The sequence below is a fragment of the Xenopus tropicalis genome, chromosome 9 (assembly GCF_000004195.4).
Source record: "Xenopus tropicalis strain Nigerian chromosome 9, UCB_Xtro_10.0, whole genome shotgun sequence".
NCBI lineage: Eukaryota > Metazoa > Chordata > Amphibia > Anura > Pipidae > Xenopus > Xenopus tropicalis.
In genome coordinates this window covers 9,239,378-9,257,081 of record NC_030685.2, presented here as the reverse complement: position 1 = coordinate 9,257,081, position 17,704 = coordinate 9,239,378, and the positions used below count along the sequence as shown (strand labels likewise).

Below are 17,704 nucleotides of genomic sequence, written 5' to 3'. Positions count from 1 at the left end.
GGCATTCCCCAACCCCCTCACTGCCCTCACCGTGAGGAACCCCGTACCCAACATCCCCGGCAGGGCATTCCCCAACCCCCTCACTGCCCTCACCGTGAGGAACCCCCTACCCAACATCCCCCGGCAGGGCATTCCCCAACCCCCTCACTGCCCTCACCGTGAGGAACCCCCTACCCAACATCCCTGGAATTAGACAACTTGTTATCAACAAAAACCCCCAGATCCTTCTCCATTAAGGACACCCCCCCAACAAAGTACCATTTAGTAGATAACTTTTATAACGTTAATATTATTTCTGCCAAAGTGCATAACTTTGCACTTGTCCACATTGAACCTCATTTTCCAGTTTGTTGCCCCAACTTTTTCAAATCGCTCTGCAAAATTGTGCAGTAAAAATTTTTACCACTTTGCAAATATTTCAGCAAGGAGAAACTGGACAGATTCTCACATCACTTCTGTCCAACCTTCTGAATCTAATGGGACAGTTATCCACTATACAAGATGTTCAGAAGGATTCAGAATAGGTAACACTTTTATATGAGCTAGGGAAAGCCCTGCAACAGTTACATTACTTTTCCTGTATCTTCATGGTGCTTTTTGTTGCCTCACACTGTGGTGAATGCGCTAAAACTGTAAACTAATACCCTCTATGAAAGCTAACACGAGGAGGAGGGTAAAGAGAGCTTTATCTATAAATAAGTACCTGTAGTTAGTGAGTAACTAATTCAAGATAAGTTACATATAAATTATGTGAACAGTATTAAAGAATAAGGTTACAAAGGAGACAACAGTTGCCCATGCAATATACTGAACTGTGTATAGTTGTTTAGCACAGATGAATTGAGCCTTTGACAAGAATACCTGTTTGCCCAGGCACCTTGGAGATCTGCATGTATATTCAGAATGCCAGGCAGCGAAAGTGCTTTCCAATTGAACTGAAGAGAAGCTACAGTAATGAGGAACTGCTCTCCTAAATATTTTCCGACGACAGGTAAACAAAAGCCTCATAGCTCCACCTTTGCAGCCAACACCTGACAGACTAGAAAAGTGACGGAAAATGACATTTGTGTTGCTATACACGGAGCAGTTTGAACATTGTAGAGATTTCTGATTTCACAAGAAAGACATGGAGCGAGCACATTGTAGTTCATCAGACCAGCATGGCACGGGGATAAGTAACTGAAGGTACTGTATCTACCTGTTTCCCTCTACTATTGGCTGTCTGTGGAACGGTTAATATGTCTGCTGTCAGAGTGAAAGTGGCGGTGAGAGCACGTCCCATGAACCACAGGGAGAATGAGCTTAAATCCGAATGTGTCGTGCAAGTGAAAGGCAACCAGATATTTCTGTTGCCTCCTCCAAGTCACAAGGAAGACCACATGAAGGTAAAAAAGGAATTCACTTTCGACCATTGCTTTTTGACTGTGGATGAAAACCATGCAGGGCAAGAGGAGGTTTTTAGTGTTCTTGGATCGGAACTTGTTGACAATGTCTTCAAAGGGTTCAATGCTTGCATATTTGCCTATGGACAAACAGGATCGGGAAAATCATTTTCAATGATGGGAACCGACGAACAGCCAGGTCTCATTCCAATGATCAGTTCCGAGTTATTTAAGAGAGAACACAACTCCAGACAGCTGAGAGTGGAAGTTTCCTTCATGGAAATATACAACGAAAAGGTGAGGGATCTATTACAGTCAAAGGAAAACCAAAAGACACTCAAAGTCCGGGAGAGCAAACAGTTTGGCCCCTATGTGGAGGGTCTGTCTCATCATACGGTCTCTAACTATGAAAATATAAACTGTCTAGTATTAAAAGCAAATAAACACAGGACTACTGCTGCTACAAACATGAATGATGTAAGCAGTCGCTCACATGCTATCTTCTCAATAACCGTAAGTCAGATCCATATTAACCATAGTACTGGTTCCACAAGGGAATTGACTGGAAAGATTAGCCTGGTGGATTTAGCGGGAAGTGAGAGGGTTTCTAAAACAGGAGCGGAAGGAGAGCATCTAAAGGAAAGTAAAAATATAAATAAGTCCCTGACGGCCCTTGGCAGAGTTATATTTGCTTTGTCTGAGGGGAAAGCGAGCTATGTAAATTATAGAGATTCTGTTCTCACGTGGCTACTTAAAAACAATCTAGGAGGCAACAGCAAGACAGTCATGTTGGCCACCATTAGCCCAGCTGCAGATAATTACCATGAGACCCTGTCCACTTTAACCTATGCTGATAGTGCTAAAAGGATAGTCAACCAAGCAGTAGTAAACGAGGACACCACATGTAAAGCTATTGGAGAGTTACAAGAAGAAGTAAGGATCCTCAAGGAAAAGTTAAGCCAAGCTGAGGGAATGCACCGAGATTTGCAAGAACTTCAGTCCAAACTTAGAGAAAAGGAAGATCTTCTAGAAGAATTGAACATGACCTGGGAAGAAAAGCTTCAAAACTTTGAGGTTATGCAAGAGAGACAGAAGCATTTAGATAGTATGGGCATCACAGTAGAGCAACTGGGGATTAGGATAGACCCCCAAAAGAGCTATCTTTTCCCCATACATCACCATCCAGAGCATACATATTTATTTTATTTAAAAGAAAATACATCTGTTGGTGCTGGAACTTCTCAGGATATCCAGCTGAATGGACCTGGAATTGAGCTAGATCACTGTGTAATTAATATACTAGAGGGCTTTGTGACCTCCAAGGAAAATGCACCGACTTATGTCAATGGTTGTCTCGTCTGCAAAAGCACTGACTTGTGGGATGGGGATAAAATAACTCTAGGAAGCTACACATTTATGATTCATCTGCCTCACAGAAAGAGAACAGAGTCTGTAAATAACTATACTGAAGAACAGATAAGAGCTGACTCTCTCAGCTTTACTCAAGGAAAAGATATATTAGCTGGCTATGATAATATAACGTATCATAATAATAATTCAACTGAGGGTTCAAGTTCTCCAGATTTTAGACCGAACTCTGACTGTCCTATGGCTGATAAAAGATCCAGTGTACTGGAAAGATCTGCCAAACTGGAAGAGGATAGTTACAGCACTAACAAGTTAAGTAAAGCATCTCAACATGATAATATATCAAGGTCTCCATCCCAAGAGGGCAGTCCTACGATGTCTTCAGCCACAAAGGGACGTGATACCCTTGTACATATGAACAAAGTACAGATAACGCTTGATACAGAGGCAACAGACAGCCTTCTAAATAGATTTAAAAATATAAATACAGTAGAAATTGATGGCCAATCACATGGGAAATATAACAAAACTAAAAGACCATTTTCAGAATTCCCAGCAAGAACCAATGTTCTACCTCCGATCCATTCATTAAGTATTACCTCTCAGGTCGGTACAGCCGTTGATGGAACAGTCTGTGAAATACCATGTCATAATATTAATAACTGTGTTATATCCCAGTATGATAAAACAGCTCAAGAGCACTGCAATTCTCCTGTAAGGCAGAGTTCTGCTACAGACACCAAAGCCAACTCAGATGTACAAAAGCGAGCAATTGATTCCGGGAGAAATTCCTCTTGTCAAGAGCGAAACAATGATACCATCTCAGACCAACAGGAATTTCTACATTGCTCATCGCTGGGGTAAGAACAACACAATAATGAAATATTTGGTTACACATTTTGTTTGGAATTTAAACTTTAAGTGTATTGTAGGTCACATCGGCTATACTCTATTACTAGATGTAGCCATCTCTGAATCCTGTGGAAGTGATAGCTCATATTTAAACCTTAGCCTTTTGTTTTTGCTTTATAGGAAATATAGTTAATAACCAGTGTAGATATTAGAATTTTAGATATAAACTATTTACAAGGTTATAGTCTAATAACATGTTTAGAACTGGACACTGGTTTAGAATAGATGACAAAACAGTTGAGGGTTGAAGGTCAAGGTCTAGGTACAGAAAAAGAAAATGTAGCTGTTGTCCTTGGTTAATGGCATTCTTAAGGTCCCCATACACACTGAGATCCACTCGCTTTGCGAGATCGTCAAGCGAGCGGATCTGCACCCGATATCCCCACCTACGGGTGGGCGATATCGGGGAGCGTGTAGTTAAAAAAAAAATAATTCGATCGTTTGGCCCCGGGGCCAAATGATCGAATTATACTGGCGGCAATGGGGCAGTCGGTTCGGGGACCGCATCAACGAGCCGATGCGGTCCCCGATCCGACGGAATTTTCTAACCTGCCCGATCGAGATCTGGCCAATTTCAGGCCAGATATCGGTCGGCCAGGCCCCTAGTTTCTGCCCCTACACGGGCAGATAAGCTGCCGTATCTGTCCAAGGGACCGATATCGGCAGCTACAATCTGACCTTGTATGGGGACCTTTAGTGTTAAGATGACACAAATAGCCCTAAAAACACACCCACTGCACAGATACCATTCTGGACACTGTGCTGACATAACAGGTAGACCAGTTTTGGGCTATTGTGCTGATGCTTGGAACAGTTTTACTAAAGATGGACAGAGAGGGATAGTTATGCAAAACCAAGGATGATGATTGGATGCCACAGGATCTACCCCATGGAAGAAGAAATGGTTAAATGGTAACATGCTGTATTGTTAGATGTTCCCTCACGTCCTCATGAGCTTTCAGGACGTATGAGCTATTATTTAATACTCTGTATTAATGTATAATAAAGCTGTCTGGTTAATCTGAATGGTTCTAGTCAGGCCCAGGGGGACCTTCAGGGCCAGGCTCGATTTCAGTAAGCATTTATTCAAGTCCAAGAGTAACTTACTCATTGTGGGCGAGAATCTTATATCCCTGGAGGATTATAGGAGTATAACTACGACAACCAGTACCAAAACCTATTCTCTCTCAATGACAGTTATATGAGTACCATGGAAAGTAATATCAGCTACGAACTAAAAGATGACAGGGCTCATTTACCAGTGCCAGGGTTGCTAGAGTACAACGTTGATAGAGTACAACGGGGCACAACACTGAATGCACAGAGCACTGGCTCAGCCATGGCAATGGTTGGTGAAAGCTGCACTCTGCACTTATGGTAGATAAAGGCCATTGGTTTCTAGGGTATGTCCACATGTGACCTACTTACCATGCCTCTGGTAGACCATCTCAGGAGTGCAAAGAGCTATCCTTAGGGATAGAAGAGGGGCACATTATTATTTGCACTTTGCTTGTTGACTTATTTTTCATATATGAGGCCGTATGTGTTTATTTATCCTCCTGTCAACTTGCCACCCATGAAGCTGTCTGTATTGTTTCAGAGGGGCACGGATAAGTGAGGACACAGGGCTGTCCCTGAAGCTCTTCTACTGGGATAAAACCTTTGATGTTTCATGGTTAGCAGGGCAGCTGAAGAACAGTCTCCTTATGCCCATCACTGGCGTGTCCTTCATTCCACTCTCGGTTACGTCTGAGGACGAATGGAAAGCAGCGGCAGACAGAAATTCTGTTATAGTCGTGTGTCACTCCCTGCGATCAGGGAAACCCAGGGATTATCTAAAGCCTTATTTGGAATATTTTATGAAGATGTGGGGTAAGACATTTTTCACTTTTCCTTTAGTCCATCTCTTATAGGGGTGGCCCTTCATGTCCCACTTTAAGTGAATGGCCAGAACTGAAAACCGGGTTGGCCGATGATCATTCATGGTTTATTTGGTGCAATCTACGTGTTTTGAATGTAAGATAGCAATCCAGGAAAATAGGGAGTAAGAGATACTTCTCCTTATACAGATATGGGATCGGTTATCTGGAAACCTGTTATCCAGAAAGTTCAGAATTACGGAAAGGCCATCTCACATAGACTCCATTATAAGCAAATAATTCTATTTTAAAAGTAATTTCCTTTTTCTCTGTAATAATGAAACAGTACCTGTACTTGATCCCAACTAAGATATAATTACCCCTTATTGGGGGCAGAACAGCCCTATTGGGTTTATTTAATGGTTAAATGATTCCCTTTTCTCTGTAATAATAAAACAGTACCTGTACTTGATCCCAACTAAGATATAATTACCCCTTATTGGGGCAGAACAGCCCTATTAGGTTTATTTAATGGTTAAATGATTCCCTTTTCTATGTAATAATAAAACAGTACCTGTACTTGATCCCAACTAAGATATAATTACCCCTTATTGGGGCAGAACAGCCTTATTGGGTTTATTTCATGGTTAAATGATTCCCTTTTCTCTGTAATAATAAAACAGTACCTGTACTTGATCCCAACTAAGATATAATTACCCCTTATTGGGGGCAGAACAGCCCTATTGGGTTATTTAATGGTTAAATGATTCCCTTTTCTCTGTAATAATAAAACAGTACCTGTACTTGATCCCAACTAAGATATAATTACCCCTTATTGGGGCAGAACAGCCCTATTAGGTTTATTTAATGGTTAAATGATTCCCTTTTCTCTGTAATAATAAAACAGTACCTGTACTTGATCCCAACTAAGATATAATTACCCCTTATTGGGGCAGAACAGCCCTATTGGGTTTATTTAATGGTTAAATGATTCCCTTTTCCCTGTAATAATAAAACAGTACCTGTACTTGATCCCAACTAAGATATAATTACCCCTTATTGGGGGCAGAACAGCCCTATTGGGTTTATTTAATGGTTAAATGATTCCCTTTTCTCTGTAATAATAAAACAGTACCTGTACTTGATCCCAACTAAGATATAATTACCCCTTATTGGGGCAGAACAGCCCTATTGGGTTTATTTCATGGTTAAATGATTCCCTTTTCTCTGTAATAATAAAACAGTACCTGTACTTGATCCCAACTAAGATATAATTATCCCTTATTGGGGGCAGAACAGCCCTATTGGGTTTATTTAATGTTTAAATAATCTTTGGGTAATCTTCAGGTATGGAGATCCAATCCAAATTCAGTTTTCAAGTTTTTTGTGGTTTTTCAATTTGGATCTTTTGATATCTTTTGATACCATAAATGCTAAACGGGCCTCCCCTTGGTAGATTTATCAGAATATGAGATGAGAGCTCACCACAAAAAACGAACCCACTTTCTGTTCATTCCTATAGGATGTTTTGAAACATATTTATCAAATGGTAACTTTCACCCATCGATAAAAATGCTTCTAAAAACCCCCATAGCAATGAACAGAAAGTCGGAAAGTGAGTTTTGATTTAGTATTAACTATTGTTTATGAACAAAAATGTCTAAATTATGACTAAAAACATTTTATTTTCAAGGTCCCAGTAAAATAACCATGATAATTAGTGACCTGGATTATGACCCTCTTACTAGTATGGAGTGGAGGGATTGGTGGAATAAAAGTCCATTTGCCCAGTGTAATCTTCAACTGTTCACAAAGGAGGAAATTAATGAAAAAAGAAGCCTAGAGCAAAGGAGGAAAGGTAAGTACTAATATCATGCTGCCCTATCCAAACATGGAATATCTCCTGTGTCTCAGAGATGTGCGTTATAAATAAGCATCATTAACGGGGATGTGAACCCTGCTGCCCAGCGCTGCTCAACCAAACTTTATTCAGTTGTTGCTGGACTACAAATCCCAGAATAATGTAATGAAGCTTGAGGCATGCTGGGAGCTGTAGTCTAGAAATATCAGGGTTGTATTCTTAAAGCAATATTGCACAATAAAACTTTCCCAGCTCTCTAGGGCCCGCATTGGCAGCATTGAAATGCAAAAGAATCCTCCAATGAGAATCCCAGCTGATCTGTATAAATCTGGCTCCCTGTTCTCTGTTCCTGCAATTGGAGTTGGGAGCATTAAGCACAGTTTCCCAGCACTGAACAAGTCTGTCCCTTTATCACCATATAAATACCCATATACACCTGTAATTTGGAGTTGTTGAGAAGTTGCATTGAGGTTAGGAATCACCAGGGAGCTTATTGTATACTGACTTGTTAATGGTCCTCGTTAGATTGAAATCACTATATGAAGCGTTATTCAAGTATTTTAGCGTGAGAGATTTTTGGTAACGTTTTCGTTCCATGTAATTGTATTGGATAGATGTGAAAGAAAACCAGAGACCACAGATAAACATGAATAGGGGTTCTTGTCAAGAGGCAACGCAACTCATTCTGCAACCACAGGTAATATATGTTACATGTCTAGTATGTCATCATCAGCCACCAACCAGTTAAAAACACATTATTTATTAATACCCTGCAGTTATTTGACCCCAACATATCCCATAGCACTTTGCAAAATATATATGTGTCATTTATATCATTCCCTGCCCTGATGTAGAGGAGTAGAAGGTAAACTATCATATACAGGTATGGGATCCCTTATCCGGAAACCCGATATCCAGAAAGCTCTGAATTACGGAAAGCCTGCCTCCCATAGACTCCATTATAAGCAAATAATTCAGATTTTAAAAATTGATTTCCTTTTTCACTGTAAAAATAAAACAGTGCTTTGTATTTGATCCAAACTAAGACATAGTTAATCCTTACTGGATGCAAAATAATCTTATTGAGTTTAATTAGTGTTTTATTGATTTATTAATAGACTTAAGGTATGAAGATCCAAATTACGGAAAGACCCCTTATCCGGAATACCCTTGGTCCCGGGCATTCTGGATAACGGGTCCTATACCTGTACATGAATAGATATGGCCTACAGTAGCTGCATGGCCATTAATCAAAATGTCAGCCTCTCTGTGGAACTATGGCTTTACAGCTTGATCTGTCAGAAGAGGTAGGTGTGTTTTGCGGAGTTGAACACTTTAAAATTAACTTAATTATTCAGTAATACTCCAAGTAATAAACAAATACTCCAAGATATTTTGCAACTGGGCTTCCAGTGAAACGTTGTCCCAGAGAATAACCCCTAACAACCAATCAAATATTTGTTTTTTGACCAGTAAACCCTACTGGTTGCTAGGGGTTACAAGACTTGTAACAAACTTTGCACTTCTGGGGCTCAAGCTAGCACTATACAATAACTTCAAAACGGGTCTTGAGTGGTGCAAATGTAAAGTATTTGTGAAATTCTATTTCAAACAAAAAGAAAAAAATACCACTAATGCCAAAAAAAAAAATTTGATTTTTTTTTTTTATTTTGATTTTATTTGGAGTTGATAAATGAATTCTCATTATGATTATATTATAGGGGGGTCTAGTAGTTGGGATTTGCTCCAGAGAACCTTGGAGCCACCAATGGATAGAAGATCTTCTGAAAACTGAAAGCTTCAAGAAAAACATCAGAGATATTCAATCGATCCGCATCTCTAGCGATATCTCTCAGTTCCAAAAAGATATTTCTAAATGTACATTCTGTATCCTGTATCACTCTGATAAACAGGGGGCGACAGAAGCCGCCAATGGGCTAAATGCACTGTATAATGATGAACTGGGGACCATGTTTCATATAGTTGGTAAGTACAACAATGGGCTTTTTTCTTTCTTTAGAAAACCCCCCAAAAAGCTATTTGGCCCCAAATGTTCAGTTTTGTTGCATGGTATTCTTGGATTCTTCCATTTTCCCTGTATTAATACCTTGTTGGTAACTAAGCAGCATAATAATAAAGCACCAGAATAATGTAACATATAATGAAGGGTGAGGCATGCTGGGAGCTGTAGTCCAGCAACATCAGGGTTGTATTCTTAAAGCAATATTGCACAATAAAACTTTCCCAGCTCTCTAGGGCCCGCATTGGCAGCATTGAAATGCAAAAGAATCCTCCAATGAGAATCCCAGCTGATCTGTATAAATCTGGCTCCCTGTTCTCTGTTCCTGCAATTGGAGTTGGGAGCATTAAGCACAGTTTCCCAGCACTGAACAAGTCTGTCCCTTTATCCCCATGTCTGATTCCTGTGCCATATAATGACGGGAAAATGACATCATTATCTCTATATGTAAGGTACCAGCAAGGGGCCTGACACAGTGCTGGGAATCAGCATTCTCATTGGTCACTTCTCTTGCATCTATAATTAAGTTTTGGGTCAGTAGAATTCTCATTGGTGAATTGGTTTCCATGTGTAATTACGTTTTTCATCAACTTCTATAGAGAACTAGGGGGCGCAGTGGGACAGCTTTACGGTTGAGTATAATAGCAGCAGGGTCTGAGCGTCAAATAGTTTCTTTTTTGGATTTATTTAATGGTAGTCTTAAGGTATGGTGATGTAAATTATGAAAAGATCCCTAATCCAGAAAACCCCAGATCATTCAATATAATAGATCCTATACCTGCAGATCAAGACTTCCTAATGGGTGAATGAAATGCAGGAGTTAATGTAGTTAGTAGCACTTAGTTATTATACTTGGACTTGGTAAACTACAGATCAAAGAGAAGTGAAACAGGGCCCGATGTATTATATATATATACAGGTATAGGACCCGTTATCCAGAATGCTCGGGACCAAGGGCATTCCGGATAAGGGGTCTTTCTGTAATTTGGATCTCCATACCTTAAGTCTACTAAAAAATTTATAAAACGTTAATTAAACCCAATAGGATTGTTTTGCATCCAATAAGGATTATTTATATCTTAGTTGGGATTAAGTACAGGTACTGTTTTATTATTACAGAGAAAAGGGAATCATTTAACCATTAAATAAACCCAATAGGGCTGTTCTGCCCCAATAAGGGGTAATTATATCTTAGTTGGGATCAAGTACAGGTACTGTTTTATTATTACAGAGAAAAGGGAATCATTTAACCATTAAATAAACCCAATAGGGCTGTTCTGCCCCAATAAGGGGTAATTATATCTTAGTTGGGATCAAGTACAGGTACTGTTTTATTATTACAGAGAAAAGGGAATCATTTAACCATTAAATAAACCCAATAGGGCTGTTCTGCCCCCAATAAGGGGTAATTATATCTTAGTTGGGATCAAGTACAGGTACTGTTTTATTATTACAGAGAAAAGGGAATCATTTAACCATGAAATAAACCCAATAGGGCTGTTCTGCCCCAATAAGGGGTAATTATATCTTAGTTGGGATCAAGTACAGGTACTGTTTTATTATTACAGAGAAAAGGGAATCATTTAACCATGAAATAAACCCAATAGGGCTGTTCTGCCCCAATAAGGGGTAATTATATCTTAGTTGGGATCAAGTACAGGTACTGTTTTATTATTACAGAGAAAAGGGAATGATTTAACCATTAAATAAACCCAATAGGGCTGTTCTGCCCCCAATAAGGGGTAATTATATCTTAGTTGGGATCAAGTACAGGTACTGTTTTATTATTACAGAGAAAAGGGAATCATTTAACCATGAAATAAACCCAATAGGGCTGTTCTGCCCCCAATAAGGGGTAATTATATCTTAGTTGGGATCAAGTACAGGTACTGTTTTATTATTACAGAGAAAAGGGAATCATTTAACCATTAAATAAACCCAATAGGGCTGTTCTGCCCCAATAAGGGGTAATTATATCTTAGTTGGGATCAATTCCAAGGTACTGTTTTATTTCTACATAGAAAAAGGAAATCTGTTCTAAAATTCTGAATTATTTGATTAAAATGGAGTCTATGGGAGACGGGCTTTCCGTAATTCGGAGCTTTCTGGATAACGGGTTTCCGGATAAGGGGTCCGATACCTGTGTATATATATATATATATATATATATATATATAAAATAATATCGTTTTCTGTGTAGGGAAACAGAGGATCGTTATGGTGATGGCTGACCTGGAGGATAGCAGTGGTAGAGTGAAGAGAAGAATGCAACATACACAGGCAAACATCATGAAGTTGACTTGCAGACTTACCCTTTTCAATAGGGGGCAAATAGATTCCATTATAAAGGGGAATATCACCTCTAGGAGTGTAAAAAGGAAGCTGAATAAACTACAGAAAACCCTAACAGAAGGTAAACAACAAGTTTGCTATGTATATACATGTGTAGTTGTGGAACTACTCAAGGGTCTCCAGAATATTTAAATCCTAGGATAAAGTTACTGGCTCTCCTTTACCAAATCTAGGCAACTTTGCACCCCTATAGTAACCAATCACAAATGTGCTTTCATTATTCCCCCCTGCATTGGGGAAATTGCCTAGCATACATGATCTTTAGAGGTTGCTTTATTAATAGTCAATGGCTTAAAGAATAAGTAAACCTTTTTTTTTCTATGAGTAAAATTACTCTAAACAGCCTCCAGAATAAACAGCCTCCAGAATAAACAGCCTCCAGAATTACCTACCTTTGTCCCAGCATTCTCTCTGACCTGTTTCCTCAGTCAGAAGATATTCTTTCTGGTTGCTTCCTTGTGCAGAGTGAAGCTCCGCCCCCACTTCCTGTTCAGGTCTCGCATAAAAAAAAAACCCTGCTAATGCACAGATTGGCTCCTGCTGCCTCCAGGCATGCGCAGAAAGCTCTCCACTCCCACAACCTTGTCGAATTGAAGAGAGAACTGAACAGGAAGTGGGGGCGGGGCTTCACTCTGCACAATTTTACTCATAGAAAAAAAAAAGGTTAACTTATTCTATAACCAGGTTACAAAAATGGAATAATGTTCTTTTATTACAATCGTATTTTTTCCCAGTTGGGTTTTTCTCTTAAAATTGTAAAGAATAATAACTAAAAAAGCCGCCTTTTTAAAACCTGGCAGTTTTCTTTTTAATATATTTTTACTAGGGGTGCTCCGAACCCACTTTTTTGGGTTTGGCCGAATCCACCCTGATTCGGATTCGGTGCATCCCTAATTTTTTTACATTTTAGGGGGAAAAAAACCCAATCAAGAAAATGTAATTGTGGGGGTAAGAGCTTGAATTAAAGAAAAAATGCATTTTTTAAACTCGTTAAAGGAGCAGTTCAGTGTAAAAATGAAACTGGGTAAATAGACTGCGCAAAATAAAAAATGTTTTCAATATAGTTAGGCAAACATGTCATCTATAAAGGCTGGAGTGGGCAGATGTCTAACATAATAGCCAGAACACTACTTCCTGCTTTACAGCCCTCTAAGCTGTTAGCAGTCAGTAACCAATACAATAAATAACATTTTTATGTATCAATAAAATCTAAAATACTTTTATACTTTTTTTTTTTGTTTTACATTCCCCATGACTTGGACATATTTTATCATAGTTCCCCTTTAAATCCTCTGCCGGAAAGTTTCTTAGAAAGAGGCCCATTGTGTAAGCACTTCTTCCTACTGAAATGTCCTGGCACCGTATCATAGGAACAGATCATTCTTACACCGCCAGTAACCAGATATACTGCTTCTCATAATAAATCCAGCCCTAATACAGCTCTAATTATCTCTTTATACCTACAGCCAATCATGGTTCCCGTGTCTCCTTTCACTCAGCTGCCAAGGTAAGTTACTGCGATCTCCAACAGTCACACATACAGGTATAGGACCCGTTATCCAGAATGCTCGGGACCAAGGGTATTCCGGATAAGGGGTCTTTCCATAATTTGGATCTCCATACCTTAAGTCTGCTAAAAAATCAATAAAACATTGATTAAACCCAATAGGATTGTTTTGCATCCAATAAGGATTATTTATAAATTAGTTGGGATCAAGTACAGGTACTGTTTTATTATTACAGAGAAAAGGGAATCATTTAACCATGAAATAAACCCAATAGGGCTGTTCTGCCCCCAATAAGGGGTAATTATATCTTAGTTGGGATCAAGTACAGGTACTGTTTTATTATTACAGAGAAAAGGGAATCATTTAACCATGAAATAAACCCAATAGGGCTGTTCTGCCCCAATAAGGGGTAATTATATCTTAGTTGGATCAGTACAGGTACTGTTTTATTATTACAGAGAAAAGGGAATCATTTAACATGAAATAAACCCAATAGGGCTGTTTCTGCCCCCATAAGGGGTAATTATATCTTAGTTGGGATCAAGTACAGGTACTGTTTTATTATTACAGAGAAAAGGGAATCATTTAACCATGAAATAAACCCCAATAGGGACTGTTCTGCCCCAATAAGGGGTAATTATATCTTAGTTGGGATTCAAGTACAGGTACTGTTTTATTATTACAGAGAAAAGGGAATCATTTAACCATTAAATAAACCCAATAGGGCTGTTCTGCCCCAATAAAGGGGTAATTATATCTTAGTTGGGATCAAGTAGCAGGTACTGTTTTATTATTACAGAGAAAAGGGAATCATTTAACCATTAAATAAACCCAATAGGGCTGTTCTGCCCCAAAAAGGGGTAATTATATCTTAGTTGGATCAAGTACAGGTAACTGTTTTATTATTACAGAGAAAAGGGAATCATTTAACCATGAAATAAACCAATAGGACTGTTCTGCCCCAATAAGGGGTAATTATATCTTAGTTGGGATCAAGTGCAGGTACTGTTTTATTATTACAGAGAAAAGGGAATCATTTAACCATGAAATAAACCCAATAGGGCTGTCTGCCCCCAATAAGGGGTAATTATATCTTAGTTGGGATCAAGAGAAAAGGGAATCATTTAACCATGAAATAAACCCAATAGGGCTATTCTGCCCCCAATAAGGGGTAATTATATCTTAGTTAGGATCAAGTACAGGTACTGTTTTATTATTACAGAGAAAAAGAAAATCAGTTTTAAAATTTTTAATTATTTGATTAAAATGGAGTCTATGGGAGACGGGCTTTCTGTAATTCTGAACTTTCTGGATAATGGGTTTCCGGATAAGGGAACCTGTATATGTTTTGAAAAAAACAACTGAAGATAATTTCATTAGGAATTTTGTTAGCCGAGTGCAAAATATCCCTTTTAACCCTTTTGGTGGAACGCAATAAAACTGAAAAAAAATGGACAAAACTTGGGGGGTGATTTATCAATGGTCGAGTTTGATTTTTATCAAAGTTATTGTTCGAAAACTTGAATATCTGGCAAAAAAAACCAAAAGCTGAATGTAAAAATTTGCCTTGTGAGTTTCTATAGAAGTCAATGGGTGTCATCCTAGGCAAAGTCAAGTCATATTCTCAAACTTCATTTTTCCAGTTTTTAGAGCTCGTAAACTCGAGGTATTTGAGTTTTTTATTCAAACAAGTTTTGCTTATTAATAAATAAGCGACCATTCGATATGTGAGTTTTCAATTTATAAAAACAAACTCGATTTCACTAACTCGAAAAATTGATAAATAAGCCCATTAGGGGCAGATGTATCAAAATTTGAATTTGTGAAAAAAAACCTGCAGAGGTGAAAAAAAATAACTGCATCAAAACTTGCGCAACTTATTTAAGAAAAAGGAATATTCCCACGTGCGTTTTGTCTCACAAAAATTGAAATTGTCAAAAAACTTGAATGGGAAAATAAATAAAGGTGTTAGAGACAATTGGCGAGTTTTTTCTGGTGACTTTTTGAGAAATTTTTAATTAATAAATACCAAATACCTGACTATTTGTGGTTCTTAAGAATATTCTCGTGTATAGTCCCATTTGCACTTTTTTTTTTTTTTTGAATTGTGAAAAAACGTAAACTTGAATTTTGATAAATCAGCCCTAAGGGCCTCATTTACTAATCCACAAATTCGAATCCGGAATGGGGAAAATCGGATTGGAAACGAACATTTTGCGACTTTTTCGTATTTTTTGTGATTTTTTTTCGTCGCCATCGCAACTTTTTGTGAATTGTTGCGACTTTTTTGTAGCCGTTACGACTTTCGCAAATTGTCGCGACTTTTTCGTATTGAGTGCTAGTAAACGGCGCACAAACCTTTCCGATTTTTTGCCGACGGCTATGAAAAAGTCGCGGCAATTCGCGCAAGTCGTAACGGCTACGAAAAAGTTGCTACAATTTTCAAAAAAGACGCGGCAGCGACGAAAAAATCGCAAAATACCGATCATTACGAAAAACCGCATTCGGACACTTTTGATCCGTTCGTGGATTAGTAAATCGGCCCCTTAGCACTGTAGGGCCCCCTCACCCACCACCATCCCAGCCTGTTGGCTTTGGCGAGATAGCAGTTGAAGCAGCCATTTGGATACAGAAAGAGTTAGCTGAGGAGAATGCTGAAAGCTTGCAAGTCGACTTTTTCTAAATCCCATCACAGAGTGTGGTGGCCCTATTGGACCAGGTGCAAGGAATCCTATGTGTCCTTCCGCCAGTTCCACATAGTGGGGCCTCCAGCTGGGCCTGAAGCTTAGTTCCCTGATGGTGCAGGTGTTGGCGCTCTCCACCTATCACAGCGACAATTCGATAAAATTTGGGATTTGTTTGGGGACGATTTCAAAAAGTTCAGTTTTTTTACTCTTCTCGTAGCAACTTTTTCAAGTAAATATTAGACATTCGGGAAAATGAATTTAGTCAACTTTGAAAAAAGAAATTATGGAGTTTTAGTAAAACTGCTGCTTATTTACTCTACTGTCTCTCATTTTTTGTTTCCAATATGGGTCTGAATCCTTGTACTCACGGTTCCCATGGCACTGCCTTGTCTATTTGGTCTCTGCGCTATGCTCTCAGCTTTGCCTAATTTATCAAAAATACATGTTTCTTTTACTTTTCTAATACAGGGTCATAGTATAACTGCTGTGTGTCTTTCAGGCCATCCTTTAGGTTACCGGCATCCATCTGAGTGTAATCATCAACATCATCAATTCGTTATTGCTTGAAAGATTGAAACTATTCAATTTGGATGGACCTGAGCTGGCATGGAGGCCATAGTTGATCTGACAAATAACTTGCTCAGAGCTGACTGCCCCGGCATTATGGGCCAGATATAAGACTGGCCGAAGGAGTGGAAGGAAGGGGAAGCGAGCCCCTGATACGACTAGAAGAGAAAGACTATGTGGATACAATTACTGTGACTCACAGACGTCCTAACATTGCCCTGGATTCATCTTGATAACACACATATCTAACCAGAGGTCACATTGAATGTACAGTACCTGTTGCCTATACCGTATATACTCAAGTATAAGCCGATCCGAATATAAGCCGAGGTACCTAATTTTACCTAAGAAAACTGGAAAAACCTATTGACTCCAGTATAAGCCTAGGGTGGGAAATGCAGCCGCTACTGCTAAGTTTCAATAATCAAAATAAATACCAATAACATTAGGATCTGTCAATCATACTGAACAAATACAGCAGAAGTCACTAAAGTCTGCCCCATGAGACAATCTGTAGTGAGCAGATCACTTTGTGCATGGGTTAAGCAGCACTTCACTTCTAATATAGTCAGGCCCATCTTCTGGAGACCATCAATAGGAATGCTGAGAGATTCAAAAGAGACTGTATGTTTATAATGCCCAGTGAACAGTATGCCCTCTAAATAGGCCAAGCAAAATAGCAAACCTAAATGAACCTTCACTATCAGCACTAGTGATGGGCGAAATGTTTCGGCAGGCATGGATTCACGGCGAATTTCCGCGTTTCGCCATTGGCGGATTGTTTCACGAAACGGATGAAAAAATTCGCCACAGAAAAATTCACCGCACGTCCAAAAATTGTCGCCGGCGTAAAAAAAGAATAGTCGCGGGCGTCAAAACAATAGCCATGCGACGAAACAATAGCCGTGCGACGAAACAATAGCCGTGCGACGAAACAATAGCCGCGCGACGAAATAATAGCCGCGGGCGACGAAATAATAGCCGCGGGCGACGAAACAATAGCCGCGCAACAAAATAAGAGCCGCGGGCGACGAAACAATAGCCACGCAACAAAATAATAGCCGAGGGCGACAAAATAATAGCCGCACGACAAAATAATAGCCGCGTGCGACGAAATAATAGCCGTGTGACAAAATAATAGCCGCGGGCAACAGTTTTTTTTGTCGCACGACATTTTCGCCGTTTCAC

General features: G+C 39.2%; 1 protein-coding gene across 1 annotated transcript; it reads left to right on the top strand.

Annotated features, from left to right (window-relative positions):
• Positions 1-972: 972 nt before the first annotated feature.
• On the top strand, positions 973-17,295 carry LOC108648793 (kinesin-like protein Klp98A). Its single transcript, XM_018097220.2, has 8 exons — positions 973-3,610; positions 5,263-5,534; positions 7,215-7,379; positions 7,997-8,079; positions 9,104-9,368; positions 11,603-11,815; positions 13,221-13,261; positions 16,449-17,295. Exons 1-8 carry the CDS (start codon positions 1,239-1,241, stop codon positions 16,458-16,460), a joined length of 3,423 nt encoding a protein of 1,140 aa, XP_017952709.2. The 5' UTR covers positions 973-1,238; the 3' UTR covers positions 16,461-17,295.
• Positions 17,296-17,704: the final 409 nt, after the last annotated feature.

What these genes read in the sequence shown, in the direction of transcription:
- LOC108648793 (XM_018097220.2), top strand. Translation starts at nt 1,239, where the DNA reads ATGTCTGCTGTCAGAGTGAAAGTGGCGGTGAGAGCACGTCCCATGAAC. An exon ending in CTACATTGCTCATCGCTGGG is followed by an intron (nt 3,611 to 5,262) that starts GTAAGAACAACA and finishes GTATTGTTTCAG; the next exon opens with AGGGGCACGGATAAGTGAGG. An exon ending in ATATTTTATGAAGATGTGGG is followed by an intron (nt 5,535 to 7,214) that starts GTAAGACATTTT and finishes TTTATTTTCAAG; the next exon opens with GTCCCAGTAAAATAACCATG.